This window comes from Apteryx mantelli, chromosome 1 (assembly GCF_036417845.1).
Source record: "Apteryx mantelli isolate bAptMan1 chromosome 1, bAptMan1.hap1, whole genome shotgun sequence".
In the NCBI taxonomy this organism is placed as follows: domain Eukaryota; kingdom Metazoa; phylum Chordata; class Aves; order Apterygiformes; family Apterygidae; genus Apteryx; species Apteryx mantelli.
Genome location: NC_089978.1, coordinates 93743062 through 93767075, shown reverse-complemented (window position 1 = coordinate 93767075; position 24014 = coordinate 93743062). Strand labels below are relative to the sequence as shown.

At 35.2% G+C, this 24014-nt stretch overlaps 1 protein-coding gene across 1 annotated transcript in view; it reads left to right on the top strand.

The window, feature by feature from the left end:
• The window catches only part of DMD (dystrophin), a 1189181-nt gene that overhangs the window by 405029 nt on the left and 760138 nt on the right, over positions 1-24014 (top strand). The window contains exons 21-29 of the mRNA XM_067297573.1: positions 1253-1433; positions 8779-8924; positions 9890-10102; positions 13291-13404; positions 14971-15126; positions 18618-18788; positions 20530-20712; positions 22310-22444; positions 23247-23396. Coding sequence (XP_067153674.1) covers positions 1253-1433; positions 8779-8924; positions 9890-10102; positions 13291-13404; positions 14971-15126; positions 18618-18788; positions 20530-20712; positions 22310-22444; positions 23247-23396 — 1449 coding nt within the window. The remainder of the gene's footprint in view (positions 1-1252; positions 1434-8778; positions 8925-9889; positions 10103-13290; positions 13405-14970; positions 15127-18617; positions 18789-20529; positions 20713-22309; positions 22445-23246; positions 23397-24014) is intronic.

Below are 24014 nucleotides of genomic sequence, written 5' to 3'. Positions count from 1 at the left end.
ATCCAGACCTGAAAATTGTCTTCATGATCAAGTCCAAAATCCTACCATGTAGACCACTTAACATGTTACATATTCTGCATTTTAATACAGGGTGGATTGTGTAGTCAAATAGAGGAATATTCTCCTATCATCATACGACAGAATCACGAAAGTTATACAAAACCAGTCTTACCGATTCACTCGTTCTCCCTAAAAGTTTTCAGTTGCGTGCTGCGCAACTGTAGAAATTTGTTTGTCTTCCTTGTTGTAGACAACTCTGTGAGAATTGTGTCGTGACTGTCACTCTTTTCCTTGTATCTTGCTTTTGAACTAGCACGTGGAGATTTTGAAGGGAGCATAAATACAATACTGGTTTTAGAAATGTGCTCAGCCTCTGAGGAGGGACATAAATGTTGAGAGCTTCGTATGCATAACCTGCCTACAAGCTAATATTGTTTGACATGAATCCGATCTGTAATGTGAGATGTAGTAATGAACTATAAACTGCATGACATACTTGTAGTAGTTTGACTTCACAAAATCCCTGGGTTCCAGAAGCTCTCAAACTGAAAACAATGTTTGAAAGCCAAATTTAGATCTACTCATTCTATTATTTCTGTTTTCTTGAATTTCCAGGCTGGCTTTGTTCTTGCAGGAGTTCTCCATTTTCTTGTAGAAGTTTCTGTTAGAGCAGCTCTACTACAAACTCTGCATTTGGCTTACCCAACGATACTATCTTTCCTCATTTCTTTTTACTTAGTAGTTGCAAGTGTCTCAGTGAGTACAGGGTATCCAGAAGGGGTAATAGCACAACCTCAACCTGCAACGTATTTCTCTGAGGCTGCGAAAAATCACTGTGCATCTCCACTTCTTTTCCACTTCATGCTATTAACCTGTATGTTATGTAACAGAGATGGGTCCAGGATTATGGGAAATGTGGAGTTTTTAATCTTTCCAGCTCCACATGGAAGGAATGCTCCTCAGGCATGGAATTTGAATATACAATCATCTATCCTACTTTCTTTAAGCACTGCAGTACTAAAATGATAATGGCATATGAAAGTTACTTTAAAAATTATAATAGCATCATACTGGGAGTAGAAATATTGATCTGTGAGAAAAGATTAAAAATGCTGGTGGGATTTGCTTTTAGTTTTACTGCTGTAGTTGGAAGCAAAACAACTTTTATGTGCAATGAAACACTAGTGATTTCATGGCCAAAAGATCATTTGTAGGATGGCTTTATCTTGAATTTTTTTATTTGAACATGCAGGATGAAATCATCCGCTTATCAACCCTTCAGCCTCAAATCGAACAGCTAAAGGCTCAAAGTCAAGCACTGAAAGAAAGAGAACAAGGGCCAATGTTTCTGGATGCTGACCTTGCTGCTTTTATCAACCATTTCAAACAAATACTTGATGAAATGCATGCCAGAGAAAAGCAGCTACAGACCAGTAAGTATTCATGGCAAGAAGTCAATTTACCTGACTAACATGCAAAGAATAGGTGTATATATTTTTCTTTCCTGCTTTTTATTTATTTTTTATCATACTAAACAAATAGTACAATTTTAATGGTCATTTTTTGCAACTGAATTAGTCTTTCAGAAATTATCAGTATATCATTATAGTATATTAAATAATATGAAAACAAGGGAAGATAAATTATTCAGAAGCAAGTTACACTCAGTATAGTTCTAGCATCACATCTTCCCTTGATAGAATATATATGGCTAGATTTAAAGATATATCTTGGCAACACAAAGCAGTCATTGTTTAGTTGGATTATAAAACAGAGCTGTCTCTATCTCTGTCAGTACAGAAGAGAGGAAGAGTTTAATTGCAGCAATGAATCTGCTGTAGACTTGTGTAGAATTGAGACTGAACTTTGTGAAGCTTGTTAAAAGTAGTGGCTACTTCCTTTAGGCTATCTAGTTTTTCATTATGTGCTGATCTGTTCCTTTGTTGCATGGATTATATGACTGCTAGTTATAACATTATTTACTGTATTTGTAATAAAATGCATTTTTCAAAAGGGAGGAAACACTACACCAAAACTGAAAGTTGACTTTATTTCTGATTAAAGATACCATATATGTTTAATCATACTAGTGACTATTGTATACTTTCTGTATTTGATTATGAAATTAAAAATAAAGTGTCAGATAAAAACATAAATTAAAACTGTCTCAAAAGTAAAGAAATTATTTTTCCCTTAAACCAGTGATATCTGTAAATGACTGTACTGCTTTGAAATTGGACATAGTTCTAGCTCCTTCTAGCGGATCTTTATAGTATTCCTACCAAATTCTTTCATGGAGAGGTTTGGAATGATTCCATTTTAAAAGATTTTTTTTTCAGCTATGCTGCATTTTTATTGTGCTACTGTAGTTATTTTACACATGCACACACACACAAGCTGAACTGTAGAAAATGAGTGAAAAGGAGTAAAAAGTTTGTTCATGACTCTGAAGTTAGGCCATACAATGGATACATTTAAAAATTGTTAATGCCACACTATTTGATCTCTTGAAATCATTTACCATTCTACCAACAGGAAAATACTGTAAATTCTAGCTTCTTAATGTTTTTTTCTATATCTGATTTTGTGTAAGTGCTTTTTTGCCTCACCTAATTTTCCTGTAGCAAAACCTTGTGAACTAATCTGTTGGTTAGCTTTATAAGACAAGCAGTGTTCATTGCCTGGATTGTAACTTCACAACCCAGACGCTTTGCTTGGGCAGTTCCTGGCTGCTGCTGTTCATTCCCCCTCCTGTGCTGCAATATGCGCAGCCCGTCTGCTGCCCAGCCACATAAGTAGGTGTCTTGGGGAGGCAGCCTTGGACAGGTGGGGATGAGTGTCCTAAATGCATGGAGACCAGAAGGCAACATTTTATGTAGCCTCCATACCATTTCACTGCAGTCACTCTGCCTTCATTTACTCCTGGGAAATGGCTAGCCCATGAGCACTCCCTGGGACCACATGGCCTAGAAAACTGAGTCTGGTCAGTTAATCTTATTTGATACAGCTGCTTTGCATCTCAAGGGCTTCAGCTCAAGTGGTTCAGCTGCTGAGATGAGATTGTTTTATTCCATACAGCACATACCTGTAGTGATATTTTATGTGAGAATATTATGTCAATTACATTTTATTTATCGCAGAGTTTTATCCAGAGTGCTAATTTCCTGTTATAACTATGCTTTACACAGGAACAGTCGTGCTTGGGATACTGCATTAGGAATAATCCTCTTTCAGGAAGGTTTTGAGAATCACATAGAAGCTGAAGCTCAAAAAATTTAGCTATGTTTGAGTTTCTTCAGCGACTATTTTTCTTCTGTTTAAACTATGGAAAAGGCCATATCCCTCGTCTTTATTCTAGCTTTAGTTTAACAAACTGCTGGAGTTTTACTAGAACATTTTAGAGATTTCCACCTCGTTTGCATAATTTCTTTGCAGTTAATTTTTTTCTATATATAGGAGAATTTTTTTAAAAGACTGAATAGTATTTTGTAGATTAGTGGTAGTATTTATTCCTTTTTTATTCTCTGGGCTAGATCTCCTAAATGTGCTAACAAGATTTTTGAGTCACCATAATTATTTTTTTTTATGTTCCATTACTTCAGTATCTTTTGTTAGTGGATAAGAGTATTTAGATATTCTGGTCCAGTTTGTCTCAAACTTGTTTTTTTCCCCCAAATAATTTTCCTATAGTTCTAGGAGATTGGCTTCCTCATATTTTGGTTGATTTTTTTTTTTATGTTCATGAGTGGTTAGTAGCTTCTTTATGCTGTTCAGTAGATTTCTTAGTAAAATATAGAGATGAATTCAGTTTTTCTCAAATGTTTTTCCCAATCATTTGATTAGCATTTCTTGTTATGAAACCTTTAAAATCTGTTGTGTTTGGATTTTTCACTAGTTTGCAATGTTGTTTATGAAAGAAATACAACCTCATAAAATATGAGGAAATAGGATCCTGTTTTCTCACTTCATAGCATGTCGATATATCCGTAGATAATTGGTCCTTTTGAAGATGGTGTAGCTGTCGTTCTGGCTCCCCCCAAACACAGTCATTTCTTGAGTACTGGCACATAGAAAAAATAGAGGTCAGACACAGTTTCAAACTATTCAGTAGTATACACAAGGGAGCGCAATGGGCAATCATGGGAATAATTTGAATATGAATAATGTGATTTCCCAAGGTAGTTCTTAGTGCTGTAATTGCCTTGGTGAAGAATGGGAGGTTGAACTTTGTATTTCCTTGTCTTGAAATGAACTGCTGCTGTGTTGGAGCTGTTTCTCAGGAGCAGACCAGTCAGCCTCCCGGTCCCTCTCATCAGAGGGAGAGCTAACAGTGTCGGGTATGTACTCCCTGGTTCAGACTATGTCCCAGGTAGCTGCCAATTCAGCCCCAAATACATCCTGTCTGTGACTGCACTGAGCTCTATGAAGGTTTTGCTGTTGTTCAGCCTGGCTGCAGTGAACTGCTATCCAGCTATAGTCCCGAGTGCGAAGCCTTCATGTGTTCTCAGTCTGACCAGACTGTTCTCAAGGGAGTTTGTGGGAGCAGGGAGATCATTAGCTCTTTAGAAAATAACCGAAAAAAGTCAAAACAAGCTTTTGTGGCAGGTGAAATTAAGAATACAAAGTGGAGGTGGCAAAGGTCAAGTCATGCTGATAGATATTTTTCTCTGCTTAACAAATTCAGTATTCATGCTTTGTGCTTTCCTTTCAAATTTTGATTCTACATTGGCAGGATCAGTAATTCCCAAAGGAGAAGTTGTTATTGTTATTATTAATGATGAACCACTCATCTGCATTCAAATGCTGTTTCTCCTCTTTATTTCAAGAAAGGACTGTACAAGGTTTTTACCTTCTATGTCATGTCAAGATTATGCAGACTTTCTGTTTACCTGCCCCATCTTTTATTGTTATTTTGCAGGTACACCACTTTTCTCCCTAGTCAGCTAGTACAGTGTCTTAAACAAGGCTGCATTCCATAGAGTTCATGCCACTCACTCTTGGGGGAACTTTATAACAAACTGCAGTAACCATAGTAGTTTGATGAGCATTTGGAGTTTTAGTTTGCCATTTCTCTTACTCTTTGTTTAAAGCTTGGACTGCTAGCTTATTTTGATGCTCTAAGTGTCTTAGAAATATAAACGACCATGAAATTGTTATGGTATGTACATTGATTTTACTCTGATCATTGTGTACTTGAACGAGAAAAATTTAAAGCATGTGTACTGTGAATGTCATAACTGCAAATTATTTTTAAGACCTTAGCAGAGCTGAACTATGGTTTACTACTAATAATATTAATTTCTCTTTGGTTTTGAGGAATAAAGTTGGTTGCTTAGCTTTCTTTTAATCTGCCTTTTGAGAAGAAATCTGAGCTATATGTGAGAAAATAGTATTTTAGTAAGTAGCATACAGGTAATTTCATTTTTCTGTTGCATACATTTCCTCAGGTAATTGTTTTTCTTAAAACAAAAAAAAAAGAAAAAAAAATCTGTGAAATTAACCTGTATTAGGTAATGTCCTCTACTCTGTAGGTCAGGTGCCCTTCTTCCTCCATGACAAGTTTATAAGTATGGAAAATAAAATCACCTACAAAATTTTGCATTAGAATTAGAGAATTCTAGATTCTCTGCCCAGAGAATTAGAAGTGTTAAAGCACTTGCAGAATATCACTGATAATGTATTGTGTAAGACTCTTAAAGATTCCACTTTAATAGTTTCTGGTGAAAGAGATGGGAGAGAAGGGAATCAAAGCATTTATGAAGCCATCGATACAGGAAAAAAGACGAAGAGCTTCCCAAGAGCTGGACTTTGATGAATAGCTTCAAAGATATGTATTACAAAATAAGCAAAACAAAAGTTTGGGGAAAAACTACACATGGTTTTAAACAGTTACAGGTGCTACTGAAGATATTTTTATAGGAAATATATGCAAGATCATTCATTTCAGAGAATGACTCTCTACTGAAATGATCCCATAGATTATATTTATTGCCTTTCTTCTCCTTTCACAATGATGTGGTGAATAGTGGGATTTGTCCTGACTATAGGAGATGCACATGGCAGAGTATCCAGTGTGATTTGATAGTTGTTGAGATAATTATATTCTCATTACATTCCTGGTTTGGAAAAGAATTTTGACTGGGAAGTCTGATGACAAAAAGGGAAGCTGGGAGGAAAAATGAAGAGGTATATTCTGCTTATAGGCAGAACTAGTCTCAAATGTTTAAATATTTCAGCTTACTAAAAGCATATGATAACCAAACAACTACCTGCACACATAATTTCCAAATTTCAGTGCTCTCTCTCTTAAATAAATAAGCAACTATAAATATATTTGCCTGGCAGCTTCCAAGACCTGCGTTTGTCCCACCAGCTTTTCCTAAGAGTGGAATGGAATTGAACAGTATTCTGGTATTTCACTTTAACATATTTCTTTTTTTCCTTCAGTGATGCTTTGTTACACTCCTGTCATGAGCACAGTGGAGCTACAGCTTGGGTTGTGGACATGCTATAGTTTGCTCAGTTCCTCATATAATATAGTAGAATTCATATTAATACAGTGTGCTCCTCATATTGACTTCCATCCATAAACATCAGTATCACCCAGCAAAGTCTAATATAAAAATAAACATGGCTGTATGTGTTTGTATGTTCTGAGCATGGGGATTTTAGAGATTCATACTGACTACAGAGAGACCCTAAATGTGTTACTTTTGGCCAGCTAAAATTAACTGAGATGAATCCCACTGTAGGAGTTTGACTGACTTCTAGTCATTGGTATCATGAGTTGCAAAAATAATACAGGCACTTCTTAAAATTCAACCGAATGAAAAAACTGATATATCATCTATCATAAAAAAAAGTCTAGCTCAGCAAAAGGCATTGAGAACTAGTATTTCATTACTAGTAATCTGGAAAAATGAAGTGGAAAAGTTATCGTTTCACTGAACTTAAAAGTGCTTTTTGAATGGAATATTTAATAATCAAATTGGAAAGCCACTAACTAGTTTAAATCAATATCTCTCATCCCACTTCAATTCTTATTTAGTCCTGCGAATAGTGGAGAACATATTAGTTAAAACTGGAGAAAATGCTAGCTATGTTTGTTTGGTTCTTAAATTATTATTACTGGCAAACTTTTGGGGTAAGAGTTTTAGGCAGTTTTGTGGAGCTTACTGTTAACAGCGAATCTCATGTGTTTTTCATCTGTTCTGAGATACTCTTCAGTATTACTGAGAATATCTATTCTTTTATATAGCTGCTTGAAGTTGTACACTAGTCCTAAGATTTGTTTTTCATTTAAAAGAAAATTATTATTTATAAAAGTCAAAGGTTACATCAAAATACCAAACTCCATTTCATATTTTTTAAATAAAAATTCAGAGTAAGAATGGTATACTCCTTTATCATTTCTGAGCTGTTAAAAATAGTATCTCCATTCATTTGGAATGACGTGTTTCAATGCATGTTCTATTCTAAAGTTGGAATTGTTTGGATTAAATGAGTCACAGACAATACGAATGTAACTAAGGAAATAAAAACATTTAAAATGCTATTTTGATAGACCTGCTGATAAGAATGATGATGAGATGGAAAATGCCTGTTTTCTGTGTTTCCAATAATTTATCTTATTATTGCTTTCTGGGTGAAGAATATATACCACAAGGGAAGAAATTCTTGTCCTTCATGGTAGCAAATCCTGTCTCTTGTAACTCCCCAGAGCTCTGTCGTAGACAGGTTAGCCAAGATTTTGAACAGGAGAAAGTACACCTTAGAGCGTGCATATTCCACAGGAGAGAACTTAAATGGACCTGAATTTGAGTATATTGGTCCTGCAGAAAATACAACTTTTCCAAGTAGCATTCAGTTGGTCAACTAAAAAAATTAAGTTAAAATCAGAAGTACATTCTACCAAGCACTGTTTTATGACTATGTAAGCAAGTTAGCACTTAAAAATTATGCTAACTCTGTTTGATAAAATTGCTTTTTGGACAGCTATGTCATTTTTTCAATACAGTTACTTCTGAAACACCAGAGACTTCTATGGGAGATACAGATAGGTGTTACATATTTTTTGAGTTCTTACGTACTTCCTTATTGTATCAGAAAATGTTTCATTTCCAGCTAGCCATGTTATTTGTCTGTATGTTTCTCAGTGACTATAGAGGAAACAATTGTTGAGGGCAGAGGGAGCAACTCTGCTAATGAGTTCTCATGTCAGCACCAGATGTTGTCTATTTAAGGCAGCTGTAATGTTGGTCTAATGAGCCCAGTTCAATAAAATTCAGCTTTAATGCAGAAGAGAGATTCATCTTCTAAGCTTTTAACAGATGTCCTAACCAGAGCATTTTACTTGAACAGAAACATTAAACACACAAACATGGGCCATAAAAGGGAATGATGTTTCCTACTGCAGTTTTGAAATTGGATTTTAGGTTAAATGCAGTGGTTTGTCTGTTGATCTCTACACATATATATTTAAACTGATTGTCTTGACCATAGAAGTTGTAATGTGACCCTAGGTCTAGAGAGCAAAATGACGCACAACCAATAAAATGACAGAGATATCATAAATGTTTCAGAAGTTTTCTGCTTCCATATTTCTTTGAAAAATCTGCTCCTGACATACTGTGCCTATTGCAATCTGTTGCAAAACAGCCATTGACTTCAATAAAGCTAGATCTTTTATCAAAAGTCTTCCAATATTATTGACAGCAAAACAAATAATGAAGTGAAAAAGGATTTAATTTCTTTCCCTTTTCTTCCCATTGAATGTAGTTTTTGACAGTTTGCCTCCTGCACGCTATAAAGAGACAATGAATACTATACTTTTGTGGATTCAGCAATCAGAAACTAAGCTCTCCATACCTCAGGTTACAGTCACTGAATATGAAATCATGGAACAGAGACTCAGGGAGCTCAAGGTGAGTGTTCAGACTCTGCGAAAGAACCTCCCAAATAAAAAGTATTGAGGAAGACTGGATGGTCTAAGTAATGAGTCTGTTGAAGCCTGTGGATCTTGGATGATTTCTATCCATTAGGGATTTGGCCAAGGGCTTCAAGAGACAGTGAATACTTATTTATATTGATTCCTAAAAGCTAAAGCATTGAAAATGTCCTTCACCATTGAAACTAATCTTGTAAGATATTGAACATGTAAAGGAAAAAACTTTGTTTGTCCTCATGATATATGAAATATTCCTTTGAAGATAGTTCTAGCAGTTAAGTATAGATTTAGCTTGTTTTATTTTCTAATGCTCACATGAAAATATTTACGCTTTGCAAAAAGCAACATGTGCTTTGTCAGATTTTCTGTCAGATTTCCAAGCGGACACATATGTGGGACAAGTTTTACCAGTGGGTAAAAAGCTTCTCTGCATTTTGATACTGTTTTATTATCTGATAATGACCATGTTGTTTGATGCAATTAGCAGTGAACATGCAGATATAAAAATTAGAATATAAGAAAGAAAAAGGTAGCTATAGCAAATTTGTGGTAAGAATTGAAAAAGTTTTGAAAATAAGTTGTCAAATACTTTGAATCATGAAAGCAGTTCTAAGTTTATTATTTTTTTCCCTCTATAGTCTGATACTGTGGAAAGTATAATCAGTAGGGCCATAGTAAATTCCTATCTTAAATAATGAAGTATGGTGGATCATCTATATTAACAAATATATACGCTGGTTATATTCTCACTTAAACTAAAAATTCTACTGGTATGAGAAAAAGAATTCTAAATTACTCAGTAGAATTTGTCATTGGATACTTTAGCAAAGGTGACATTTATAGTGTTCAGTCCTTTCCTCAAAAGTCTCACCTGTAATTCTGAAGTTTGTTCAGAATTGGACAGTGCACGAATTAGAATACTATGTGGTTCTTATGTCACAGGCTCTACAAAGTTCCCTCCAAGAGCAGCAAAAAGGCCTAAACTATCTCAGCACAACTGTGGAAGAGATGTCCAGGAAAGCCCCTGCAGACGTCAGCCGGAGATATCAATCAGAGATTGAGGGGATCCTTGGCCGCTGGAAGAAATTGTCAGCACAGCTGGTGGAACATTGCCAGAAACTTGAGGAACTTATGACTAAACTCCAGCGATTCCAGGTTAACAAAGCTTTTTCACCACAAACTACTGTCTGGTTGCTTGTGGCCATGGTAATGAGCACAGCATGCATTTATACGCAGCAAGAAAATAGCCACCGATTGAAATCTCAAAGCAGCACATAAATACAAGATTTCTATCTAAAAGGCACACTTAAATCAGGAAAAAGTATATTAAGATGTTCCCTTGATTTCAGTGGATCCAAGATTTTACTTTGAATTCTGATTTTGTGGCTATTTCTACTCATGTTTATGCAAATGCCAAAACTTAACTTTGATTTCAGTGAAATTGGTATTAGTATTTTTATACTTATTTTTCAGTGGATGCAACCAAAGTAGATTTGCCATGTTGAATTTAATGGATTCATTTACATAATTAATGTCATTTGTAACATGATAGTATCTTAGCAGCAGTTGCCCCAAATCAGAAGTGTGCAGGTATATAGAATGGCAGCACTGGAATGTTACAGTGTTTCTCTCATTGTGAAGATCTTCTGTTTAAACTATTTTATAGATCACATGTATCAATATTACACAAGTAAATGACAATAGTATGTAAGGGATGTCTATGGCTTAGATGTTCTGAGGTTAGCAATATGTCCCTTTTTAATATATTCCTATTCTATTTTTGTGTAATTTCAAGGGACAAGTTTGGGGTGATTTCAGATTAACTAATTATGGAAATGCAGAAAGTATTTTTACTTTTTTTCTCTCCTCCCTCACGTGCAAATAAACACTTATATACTCACAGAGGATATGACCAAGAAAATTCTGAAAGTTGAGGTTCTGCAGCCACACTCAAAACTATTTCTCAAAGTGTATTTCTCCTCAGTGTTGTCTCTCTTTCTATTTCTTCTATTTACAATATCATATATTTCAGTCCTTGGCCTTGGTTTGCTTGTAGGACAATACAATACGTGATTAGTTTCATGTTATAAAATAGAGCACAGTAGCATATGAGCCGTAATTGTCATTTTCAGTTTAATGCAGTAGACTTGTGTGGTCAGGAATAAATTTTCTGTCAACAGGTCAAGGTATACTTACACTTCTGCTTTTGTAGAGAAAAAACTTTTTAGAAGAGTACTCATTAATTTGTTAGTCTCTCCACCAGTGTTTAGACAAGCAAAACAGACAAAAAGTGAAGGACAAATATTATAAGTACATTTATAATTTAGCTACTGAAATAGTCTAATTAGTACTCTATTATAATATAATTATAGTCATTATGTAAAAATTTGTGCTCTAAATTTTGACTTTGGCTCCACAGCTACATCTCTTAAGTTTGAGGCTAGCCATGAAATGAAGTTTAATAACAAGACTGGAAGTAACTAGTATAGTGAAATATTTGCAATTGCACAAAACAGAACAATACTCTTGGCTTGAGTAATTCCAGCTGTTGTCTTTTTTTTTCCCCTGAATTTTCTGGATAGAAGTTTAGGGAGGGTCCATCACTATCCTTAAAAGGAGAATGTCCTGAACTTCATTACCCTGCTCTGTAGAGCATAGATTTTTAAAAGTGGTGTGAGCTATTGTTGTGTACAAAATCTTAGCCTTTGCATTTATTGCTGAAATAACTGTAGTATACAGTCGATATAAAACTCCTTGTTTTTTCATGTCCTTGAATGATTACTTATCTTCCTGATGCTTGTTTTAGCGGTTGCATTTCGTGGAGTGTTTCTGTAAGGGATACGATGAAATCAGTGTTGACAGATAAAATACGTATGTAGTCTCATTCAAAATGCAAGTCATATATTTGATCTTCATTGGTAGCTGGACACTGATCTTTTTTAAAATAAACCCCATCAGTTCTATATTTTTTGTCATTAATGAACTAATGAATTAATGTATTCAAGTAAAAGTTTTAAAATTTCATTACGAAATATGATTCTGAACTATTTTGCTCAGTGATAATTGAATGCACTGTTGACACTTCAACAGAGTTTTGGTAACTGCCATTCTGAACTATACTGATAATTTATTAATTCAATTCATTTTCCACAGTAGCCTGTTGCTATTAAATGTATCACCCACATTATGCAAATGCTCCCTTTGGTTATCTACCTTGTAATAGTTGTTAAAGCATTTTTGAACACATTTAGGGCACATCTGTATTCTAATGAAATGTGTCTTTTTTTGTAATTTAATTCAACACTTTTTCAGTTTATAATATCTATATATACTTCACTCCTGGTGAAAATACAGTTTGATGAACAAATGCATTATAATTTGCTTTAGAAATTTTAGCAATTTATCATTTTTATTTTAACGTGTGCATCTAAATGTATGCCTTAAGTGACATTTTAAGGTAATTTTAAGTGACATTTTTTAAAGGACAGTCTAAACTTCTCATTGATTGTAAGATTAAACAAAAACTTTCATCTCCAAGACTGAGGAAAGCTGGAAATGGTTCTCCTGACAGGTCATCAAATCTCATTCTACTTTTTATGGTCCTAGATTATCCATGTAATGCTGCCTTGGACTGGTAGGGTTGCTTATTTGCAAGGATTTGATGTTTGGGTCTTTTTTTTTTTTTTTAATTGCAAGGGTTAATTAAAGAATATGGAAAGCAAATTACTGATTACAAAAATTTTCATGCTAGAGACAGTAACTGAGAATCAGTCTCTCAAAATCTATTTTCAGCTCTCTCACTGAGTCATTATATGATTGAGTTTCTCAAGTGAATCTGTTTCAGTTACTGTGGCACTACTTTTTTATTTCGAGTGGTGACAGAGCTTTCCTGTGTTGTGTTCTGGCAGAGATATAGGCAATAAAACATGCAACTTCCAAAATGAGCCTGAAAATTAAATTGAAGTCTTGAGGCTTTATCAGGTGAGGCTGAATTAATTGCTAAGTATAAGTAGTCTGAAGCTGTACAAGAAAATGGTAAACACTCATGCACACAGCATCTAAACACAAACAATATTTGGAAGGTATAAACTTAAGAGGCTGAAAGTTGCCCATTCCTAGACACGTAGGCAAAAATGATCAGAGTGCAGGCTAAAGAGTGAATGACAGTCCTAAATAAAATTGGCTTTGCCTGTTTGCTGTGTTTGTATCTTTCAGAGTATTTTCAGACAGTTCAATAATCTTGGAATTACATTGAAATGAATTTAAGTCATAGTGCCAGGATGAATTACGCTATCACCAGTCATTTTCTGTGTGATGCAATAAAATGTCTTTTTAATAAACAGAATGACACTAAAACATTGAAGAAGTGGATGGCAGAAGTGGATGTTTTTCTGAAAGAAGAGTGGCCTGCCCTTGGTGATTCAGAAGCACTGGAAAAACAGCTTGAACAGTGTACAGTGAGTATTGCCTGCCTGCTTGATGATTGTTTGTTTCTTCTATATGTTGTTAGTATATATAGTGGTGACACAAATGATCACTGCTCCTAAAAATAAATTTATATTGTAAAGTAAAGAGTTTTCCTTCTGCAATGTGCTTGAGCCTCTTTCATTTCCTGGGTTTGAAGGAAAGTTCTATAAAAACTGGTAGACTTGAAACCGGAGAGCAGGCATACTGTGACTGTATCGTTATGTATTTATAGCAGAAGGAAAACAATAACAAGAGGGTACTTGTAGCAAATAATAAGTTAGTAGCCTCTGGAAACTTAGGATATGTGTTTATTTAGTTTACTGAGTTTACAAACACTCCATGTGTATTTATCATATGCTATGTAATCTGTGCCAGAAGGTCTTTTTCTGCATCTATTATTCACACAAGATTTATAGGCTCTTCTGACTGTACCAAAAGAACTTGCAGGTATTGTGAATTATACCCATTTTTCTCACTAAACTTACAAGTTCCAGGATTTTCTCCCAGCAGAGTTTTAAAGCATCATGAAGTATTGATATTTCTGTCACAAGGTTTACAAATTCTTCTGCCTGTCCCAACAGAGCATGTAAGTGCAGTAAATCTTGTAACCCGTAATAGTCCATGGCCATATGTTTAAAGAGATCTACAAGTTCTGTTAAGTGTTCTGGCAGGAGATGTAATTATTATGAATCATATATATTGGCTTTACAGGACTATGAGCTCCTCAGAGTTTCTCTGGGTTTATGTTACCCCTTATTTAAATAAAAATGAACATTAATTCTAGAAGAGAAGTCTTATCTTTTACACAGTAGTAAATTACATGCAACTCCTTTGGAATCTGTTACCTAGATTCATAAACAATTTATACAAATATTACCCACTGTTGTCAGATACATAATAAAGTTAGCAAAGTCATCATCATCATCTATGTGTTTACATTTCCAGCCTGTTCTATTGTGTAATAAACTCAGGTAACATCAGAACCACTACAAAAGGCCTTAGAAAATAAGATTAGAGGTGGCTTAAGTCCTAGTGCAAGTTGGAACTACCTCAGGGTTTAAATAATATGCAGCCACCTGCCTATGTTTCTTACAGCCAAATTCTAATAACTAGAAATAAACAGAAAATATCACCGTTCAGATCATTTTAAGGAAGCTATCAGGTCAATCACCAGCCGAAGGGTAATGTCAGCATAGTTAAGTAAGACGGCTTCAAAATAAGTTTTTGCACCATCATGATGAGATGTTCTTTCACAAATATGAGAAAAATATTTATGCAATATAATGTAATGTAATATAATGTAATACCATTTAAAACTTTATAGTATACATTTTGCAAATCAAGTTTATCTTATATAGAATAGCTTATCATAGTACAGTTGCTCATTCCTTTCTTGTGTTCATCTTCATAGTAAAGTGTGTTAGTTGTGCTCATATTACCTAGAGATCTGGACCAAGCGCTTATCAGAATCTGATGTAGACACATTTTTATAGGAATGGTATATCCGAAATACTTTATATGAATGCTACTTTCCTAATCTTCTGCTATTCCTTTAGGCTTTAGTAAATGATATCCAGACAATCCAGCCCAGTTTGAACAGTACTAATGAGGCTGGGAAGAAAATGAAGAGTGAAGCAGAGCCAGAATTTGCTTCCAGAATAGAGACAGAACTAAAGGAACTCAATGTTCAATGGGAACACATTTGCCAACAGGTATCAAGTCTCTTGCTGTGACTGGTTCTTTTTAAATGAATATGCAGGTTTCTCATTGGCAGAATTTCTCTTTCTGTGCATATCCAATAGATATGAAATGGAATCTAGACCTACTGCATCTTACTCACATGACGTTACACCAGATGAAAATTCACAAGACATTAAAACAGCAAAGAATTCAGAGTTCAATAACCTGGAATTACAAATGTGTGCACATATGCATCTGTGTAAATTACACTCTCCAGTGGCCACACAGATTTGCGGGAATGGGCATAATTGGAAAGGACAGTTGTTTTATTTTAATTAGGGCCATTTTTAATAAATAATTTTTGCAGATTAAGGAAGCTGAAAATTGCTGTTACTATCTTGATGGCATTAGGATTCTCATTCTTTACACTTCATAATCACAGTTTAAAGGAAATTTCTTTCAGGTTGTACTACTTTTACTTTTATCTACTTGCTCATTCTGTTGTCTACTTTTTCTTTTTTTAACATATATTTGCATAATACTATAACCATTACCTTTCAATGCAGTCTAAAGTTTTCTAAAATTATTATTCTTTACTAATAAACAACTAGCAATCTTTAAGAACATCTTTATATATACTTTGAGACTGACTGGTCAGCTCCCAGGATCTGAAGCTGGAGATCCCAGCTGAAGGATCAGCTTCCCTAACTCAAGTAAAACTTTTCTGTGGAAAAGCTGTGGAACATTTTGTATAGAGAAAACCAAAGAAAAAACAAGATGATGATTAATGCTTTACTTTAGATGTATGAAGTGTCTCAAGTTTTAAAACAATTTTCTGGCCTGCCATTGATTATTACTGCTCACCACCATATTTCTTCCCATTCACTGTGTTACATATCTCTGTTTAAACAAAAGAAGTTTTCTGAGAACTTTGGCATTTTTTCTATGAAATAACTAATCTCACCTCGACTGGAAAACCAAACACAGAAAGGAAAAGTCTGTTTATCATATTTAAACCAAGAAAAGAAAGAAGCACCTCCAAGGTGATGATTTTGGCTTTAGTAGCTCTTTGTAGGTTTTTCTTCCATTAATTTGTCAAATGTCTTTTTGGATCCAAGAAGTCCAGTGTTTACCTTTGTGAAATACAGCTCAACTATGATATACGTGATAAATTTTCACATAGTATTATGTAATGGTCTTACCACTGATACCATGTAACTGACTTTGATGATCTTTCGCTACCAAGTGCCATGTTCTAAAGAAATACAGGATATGTTACAAAGGTGTCCCACCGCAGCAGAAATAGTGTTAATTCCAGGCTACAAAGATGATTAGGGGACTGGAACATCTCTCTTATGAGGAAAGACTGAGAGAGCTGGGCCTGTTTAGCTTGGAGAAGAGAAGGCTGAGAGGAGATCTTATCAATGTGTACAAGTATCTGAAGGGAGGGTGTCGAGAGGATGGGACCAGACTCTTTTCAGTGGTGCCCAGCGACAGGACGCGAGGCAACGGGCACAAACTGAAACACAGACACTTCCATCTGAACATGAGGAAAAACTTTTTCTCTGTGAGGGTGACAGAGCACTGGAACAGGTTGCCCAGGGAGGCTGTGGAGTCTCCTTCTCTGGAGATATTCAAAACACGCCTGGATGCAATCCTGTGCAATGTGCTCTAGGTGACCCTGCTTGAGCAGGGGGGTTGGACTAGATGATCTCCAGAGGTCCCTTCCAACCTCAGCGATTCTGTGATTCTGTGAATAGCCGGAAATAGTGCTGTATTTGAGCTAAGGAGACATACTGAGAAATGTAAGGGCTTCAGTTGTTTTGAAATAAGAGATGAAACCTTCTAAAAGTCAGAAATCAGAAGATATGCAGAACCCATTTAATGGACAGAGAAATTGAAGCTGGTATCATATGAATTACTTTACATGTGCAGAACAACTTCCTTATATTTTTCTGGTAGACATCGTTATAGAAAAAATTATCTTTGAAATCTGTAAGACATTTTATTGACCCAATTCTGTAGTCTTTCCCCTTTGACTAATGTGAAGGTTTTAATTGCTTATTTTTGTAGCGTTAATACCACAAATATCCTTGCACTTTCTTTCACAGAAATTTCAAGTATAGTCTTGTAAATTTCCTGAAATGTAAAGTTCAAGTAAAGTTCATGTCTTTTATAGTTTTCTTCTGACTTCCCTGATAATCTTCCTATAATAATTCTAGCCAATATACTGTTGGGATTATTGCTTCTCAATAGCCATTTCTAACACAGTTTCTTCAGTAATAACTATTAAAACACACAAGAAAGAGTAAATATAAAAATCAATTTGGTCTGCAAGGGTTTCTTGAAAGGATTTGGAAGAGTCAACGTGGGTTAATATATATGTATTTCACATGATTATGAGCCCTGCGAGCGCTAACAATGGGTCTTCAGGTACTCTTCCCAGCTGGTGGAAGATTATCCTCTTCTCTGGTACTGAGACTGAGGAAGAGGCAATTTTCCAGGGCCACATATGATTCTGCTTTTGCACTTGTTGGACACCAATTTTTTATTATTACTTTGTTTTGTTGTGTAGAACAACATTTATGTAAGGTTTGTAGTTTCCTCTTTACAGTGCTGATGATCTTTGCTACCTTTGTATTTCACAGCCAGTCCTCAAGGACAGGAAACCAAACCAAAACCAGTCAAAAACTAAGATCAAATACTAAGACACAATTCCTCCTAATGATACTAAAAATAACATTTACATAAGTAACAGTGCAGTAGAAGACATTAGAGTGATTGGTTCTGCATACCCAATTCTGAAATATGGCACCAGTACAAGTACTTGTTTCTGTTGCAAACTAGTATGTACCATCTAAAGATAACTCGGCCAGTGCTATTGGTTATGGACAATTCTGATAAACCAATACAGAATTCTGTATACAGTAATTGGCAAAGGATTTAATGAAAGGGTTTTTTTCCCTTCAAGATATGTATTTTCCTCCAATAGGAGGTTCCTTTTTCACTTACCTCTCTTTAGGGTATACACCTTTCTGAGAGCTTAACTCATAGCTTCATCAGCAGAACTAATCTATGCAAATTGTCTGTTTTATTCTCTAACAGGTTGCACTCAAACTGGTTAATAAATCTATGTTTATAGCCCAAGGGTCTGTTGTTTCATTACTGGGTGTGCTTTCAAAGGTTCCTGTTATTATTCATTTGACATCTTTTGGAAGATAGGCCCTGGATGATGTTTTCTCAGCTGTGTTTTCTAACAACCTCAACAGTTAATGTAGAGTCTTATTCTAGAGTCTTTGAAAACTCATTCCGCACAGCAATGACTCACTAAAAGAATATATATGTATACATGTATGTAATACTTTCTCCACTACTTATTATTAATAGCTAATTACTTGTTATTAATATCTAATTACAGCAATGTTATTGGTATAGGTTTGAATTTTTTCCTTTCAGGTTAAAACACCTTCAAGTTTATGCAGTAGGCCTTTGCTTCACATACTGTTTTTCTTCTTTCTGAAAGGCCTATGCTAAGAAGGCAGCATTAAAAGGTGGTTTGGATAAGACTGTGAGTCTCAGAAAGGATTTGTCAGAGATGCATGAATGGATAACACAAGCTGAGGAAGAATATCTGGAAAGAGATTTTGAGTATAAAACACCCGAAGAATTGCAGAAAGCTGTTGAGGAACTGAAGGTAAAAGACAAACTAACTCCTTTCTTCTTTGGCCTGTACTCTTCAGGAAGTCAGATTATATGGCCTTAACTATCTGTCCTGTCCAACCCTCTGTTTGCAAACTCTTCATTGTCCAGAGGGTTTTGTCAGTTTGGGGGAGTAGCTGACCCTGCAACTGATGACCTCTTTATTTACTTACAGAAATGACTTGATGCCAGTTCTATGCAATATGTGGAAATAAATAGAACAAGTTTGGTTCATAAATGAGACAAATATGATATTAAAAATGAATATTTGCTATAGAGATACAATTCTTGTTTAGGAATCAAACAACAAACTCAAATTTATACCTTACACTACATAAAAAAGTAGATGAAGTGTATAGTTTTAGGCACAATCCCCATCAAGGATTTCAGAGTGAAATTTCTGTACTTCCAGCTTAGGTACAGCATGTTCAAACTATGACACCTGGACCTCTGAAGATAACCAAGACTATTTGTCATGCATCCCTAAGCCTGCTCCTGGTGATCCTTTTCCCTGAAGGCTTGCAGCCTCCTCTCCAGTCACACAATAGGCAAAAACTGGACCAGAAATTTTATTCATTCTGTGGCCCATTTCTTCCCACAGCCAGGAAAGAGGATAGCCATGAACAAGCTAGCAAGCTGTCTCCGGTAATGACAACCTGATCCCATTTATTCTGGTTTGTGGGAGCTTCTCAGACCCAGACATGAAGGAGGTGGCAGGGAGCAAGGTTTTGTTTTAATGCATTTGGGCCATCTCAAATTTCTGTCAAACCCAGTATGCACTGAGGACACTATGTATATCAGCACTGTATTTTCAATAATGATATCACACCAGATATACGCACTGTCCCATTGTAAGCAGCCAGAGGAAATGATACTAGGTATGAAAATTTTGTATGTTATTAATGAAATGGCATAACTAAGGATAGTAGCAAAAGGTGGAGGAAGGAAGCTGGGAACTGGATTTGGATGGGAACTGAAAATGGATTTCTCCCTTTGTGAAAGATCTCTGCTGTTTTTCCTTCTATATTAGGAAAAGATCTAATAAAAGACCTTCAGGAAGACAACCATATGAAGACCTTAAGGACCCCACTAAGATTAAATGACATGATTGTAAAAGTACTTGAATCTTGGATGCAATACAGTTTTTTTGTTTCTAACCCTAGCAAGTCTGTACTGGTCATGAATAATGGCACTGATTTTCCAGTCTCTGTAAAAGCAAAGAATGAAATAAACTTTAATGCTGTGTTAAATGTGTAAAATATACACTGGAGGAATATGATTTTCTGTTTCTCTTTAAATGTAGGTTAATGACAGTAGCAAGGAGAGGAAGATCAGTCAGAAGCATTTTGCTTATTTTCAGTATTGCTGCTTATGATTATACCTTTAAATCTGTCTAACTAAATTAGTAACACAAATGATTTTTTTATCAGCAGTGAGTAAGGTATTATAGAAAAGGTATTAGGAGCACTTTCTTGACAAAGATCACTGAAATATTTTAGTTTTCTGAGAGCTCCAGAAAGCTAAATAGTTGTGGAAAGGTCTTAAATTATATTTAGTATCATGTATTGCCTCCAAAATGAAAAGGAAAAAAAAAAGTGTTATTGATGCATTCAAGATTACATCAGAACGAATGGGAATTAATGGGCTCCTGTTTTTTCCTTCTAGGGTAAAATTCTGACATAGTTATTTGAAATCTGCTTCCTTCTCAAACCAAAACTACAACTTCTTTTTTGCAGAGAGCAAAGGAGGAGGCCATACAGAAAGAAGTGAAAGTGAAGCTTATTACTGATTCTGTGAATAATTTTATAGCAAAGGCTCCACCTGCAGCTCATGAGGCTTTGAAAAAGGAGCTTGATGTTCTAATTACCAACTACCAGAGACTCTGCAGCAGACTGAATGGAAAGTGCAAAACTTTGGAGGTTGGTTATCTTGTCAGTTATTATATTTATAGCCATTCTAACTGCAAAAATATGTTAGAAAAAAAAGGCAGATTATCATATAAGATCATGAGTAGCCCAGGGCTATCCTCACTTTATGAGCCATATACCAAATACCATCTGCTGTGAGCCATATACCTAAATCTTGCTGAGAATCATGTGTGTTGGAGAGTCAAATTAAAGAGAAGCCTCATGCATGGTTTTTAGGTGGGAGACAGCAATGGCTGCCTGGGGTTCTTATTGCTCCTGAGATTAAATGTAGCACCTGGCTCCTGTAGAAATCCCATGATGTTGCCTTCAACAGCTCCTCTAGACTTCTTGCTTCCATGGCTGAGGATTCTGAGTAGATGGCCCTGGAGCTGGACAGGTGATGTAATCTCAGCATGGGAACAGCACTGGGTCTGCTGGCAAGATCATCTCATGCATTTTGAGTTGGCCATGCCATCTTGGCCAGCTCTGTTGCGTGTTCTTGCCCTAGGGCTGTTTTCATATTGCACAGCAATCACATTGAATTAGATTTGACTTTGTGATGTGAACTAATCTGCAGTAGTTAACTTTGCAGAGGACAATTATATACTTGTGGGAGAACTTATCTCCTCCAAATTTTGCTGTAGAAAGTTAAGTCTCTAGTCTAAGATGGTAATCTAGGTTTCCTCTGGTCCCTGGAGTAAGGATGTTGTGTGTAGAAGGCAAGAACCATTAGAAGGTTCTTGTTGTTGTATGGCAATATCCCTCTATAACCTCCTCTTAGACTAGACACCTACATTTTGTATGACCAAAGTTAGGTGAGCTGAATTGTACTCTAGGAAACTAGAGCTACACAGAGTCTAATACCTCTTAATAAAATTGTTTAAATTTCAGTTAAAGGAAAAATAAAAAGACTATTTGTAGACAGTTTGAACATTTTGCTTGTGTGTAGAATGCCATTTTTTTCTGCTTATTTAAGTATCTTCAGATACTGTAAAGTAGCAGACACTTTTTTTAATTCCCAGAGAATAAGAACAGAATTTACAGCATGTTTTCTACTCTAGCATTTTAGTGGTCTACAAATTGCACTAAATGTGGTTTAGAATTAATTTTCTTACAGATGTCAGTCAAAATTTTTAAAAGCTGTGTTTTCAGACATTTTATGAATCTATGTTTTAAGTAATTAGCATACAGACTATATAAGCTACTTAACTATATCTTATAATAAAAACATAGATGTCTAACACAAATCTTTAAAAATCTGATAATTTGTACATATGTACAGCTCTTACAAGAAAAATTTACCCAAAAGCGTATATAAAGAAAAGTGGATACATCATGAATCAGAAAAGATTCAAGTTGCGTTTTGGAGAAGAATTCATCTTTTTATGCCAAAAGATTTTGGTTGTGTATTGTATTTGTATGCAATCCATTAATACTATTGAATTCTGGAAAAAAAATCAACCATATGGCACTGTTAACATGGTGATCTAACACCATGTTAGATCATGGTGTTTTGGGGATGAGGCATGTCATGTTTTCAATATTTTAATAAGGGAAAGTTAGCTATGAGATTTTCAATCTCGATATATGCTTTTTTTCCCCCTATCAGGAGGTATGGACATGTTGGAGTGAATTATTGTCTTATTTGGATGCAGAAAATAAATGGTTGAATGAGATGGAATTGAAACTCAAGGCAACTGAAAATATCCAGGGAGGTGCAGAAGAGATTTCCGAGGCACTGGATGTAAGTGCTGACTAAAATAATGCCAAATCAGATGCATTGATAAATTGTAAATCACATTATATTCAAAACGAATTGCAAATCAGCATTGCACATTAGCAAGATGCAGAATATTTGGAAAGTGTTATGTTCTCACTTGATTTAACAAGTCAGGTTGTGAATTTAGATTCACCTTAGTGAAATAGACTAATTACATGAAAAAATACTTGTTTCCTTTTCACATGTTATGCCTGATGTCATACACAGTCTTCAGTGGTAATAAAACATGTACTCTTAAAAAAAACTAGCCCCACTAGCCCCAGCCAAAAACCCTTTAAGACTTCAGAGTGAGATTTCATCCTAGCATTGCAACTCTCTTGTGCTTATTATTACTTTACTGTTATTCATGGAATCTTCTGAATTTGTAGAAATTAACTTAATACTCTTAGTCGCTCAAAATGCAAAATGTTGCATTGGTAATGCATTTCTGCTCTTGGACTTCATCCATCAAGATACTTTAGTAAATTTTTCATTTTTAAGTACACAGCTTCTCCAACTGAACTCATTGGGCATAGTCCACATATTTAGGATCAAGCACCCAATTTATTGTTTTGTGAAATATCATTTTTTGATTTTGTTACTGCTTAGTGCAGAACGTTTGTTGACGAAAATAGGACGTTGATATTTTTATCTTTTCTCTCTACTTTTACTGTGTCTGAAATGTGAAGTTTCATACTTACATTGTGAAGAGAATTAGGATTGCTCTCTAGAATTTTCTTTTGAGTCAGAGAAAGCAGAACAAACTACTTTTTTGGCCTTGTTTCAGTCTTTGGAATGTTTAATGAGACATCCAGAAGATAATCGCAATCAGATTCGGGAACTGGCCCAGACTTTAACTGACGGTGGAATATTGGATGAATTGATCAATGAGAAACTGGAGAAATTCAACACTCGATGGGAAGAACTGCAGCAGGAGGTATTTATAATAATTGACCTTTCTTCCCATTCAACAGCTGACAGTTTAGCACCTTAAAAATAAAATTATTTTGTTGGTATAGTTCCTAAGCAGTGCACAAACACTGGCTTATTTTAGAAGGGGAGCAGTTGCATAGGTAACCCTGACATGTCAAAATGCAGGTGACCATCTTTGAAAAACACATTTGGTAGATTTAATATTTGTCTTATTTAGAACTTTTCACTCTACCAAAACTCTTTTTGAGAAGCAAACTGTAGTTTAAAAATTAAATGTCGAGAATAATGTAGTCTTACGGGTATATTCTTTGCTGAACAATTAATAAAGGATGTTTATGTCAATAAAAGATTTTTTTAAAGAGACTTCAATATAGAAACATGTTTAACACAAGGAAAGTGAAATCCAGCAATATGAGAGTACATGTTTCTTCTTGAGATTGGAAAAACTTTTTTCATCTTTGCTACAGACTCCATGAAGAAAATTTTAGTAATTCTTTGACAGATCCTACTAATGAGACAGTATACTCTTTACTGCTGAATCAGTTCAAGACTGGAATACCTGTGACTTTACTTATGTTTATGTCTGTCTAATATAACTAATGTAAATGTGTGTGTCTGTGTG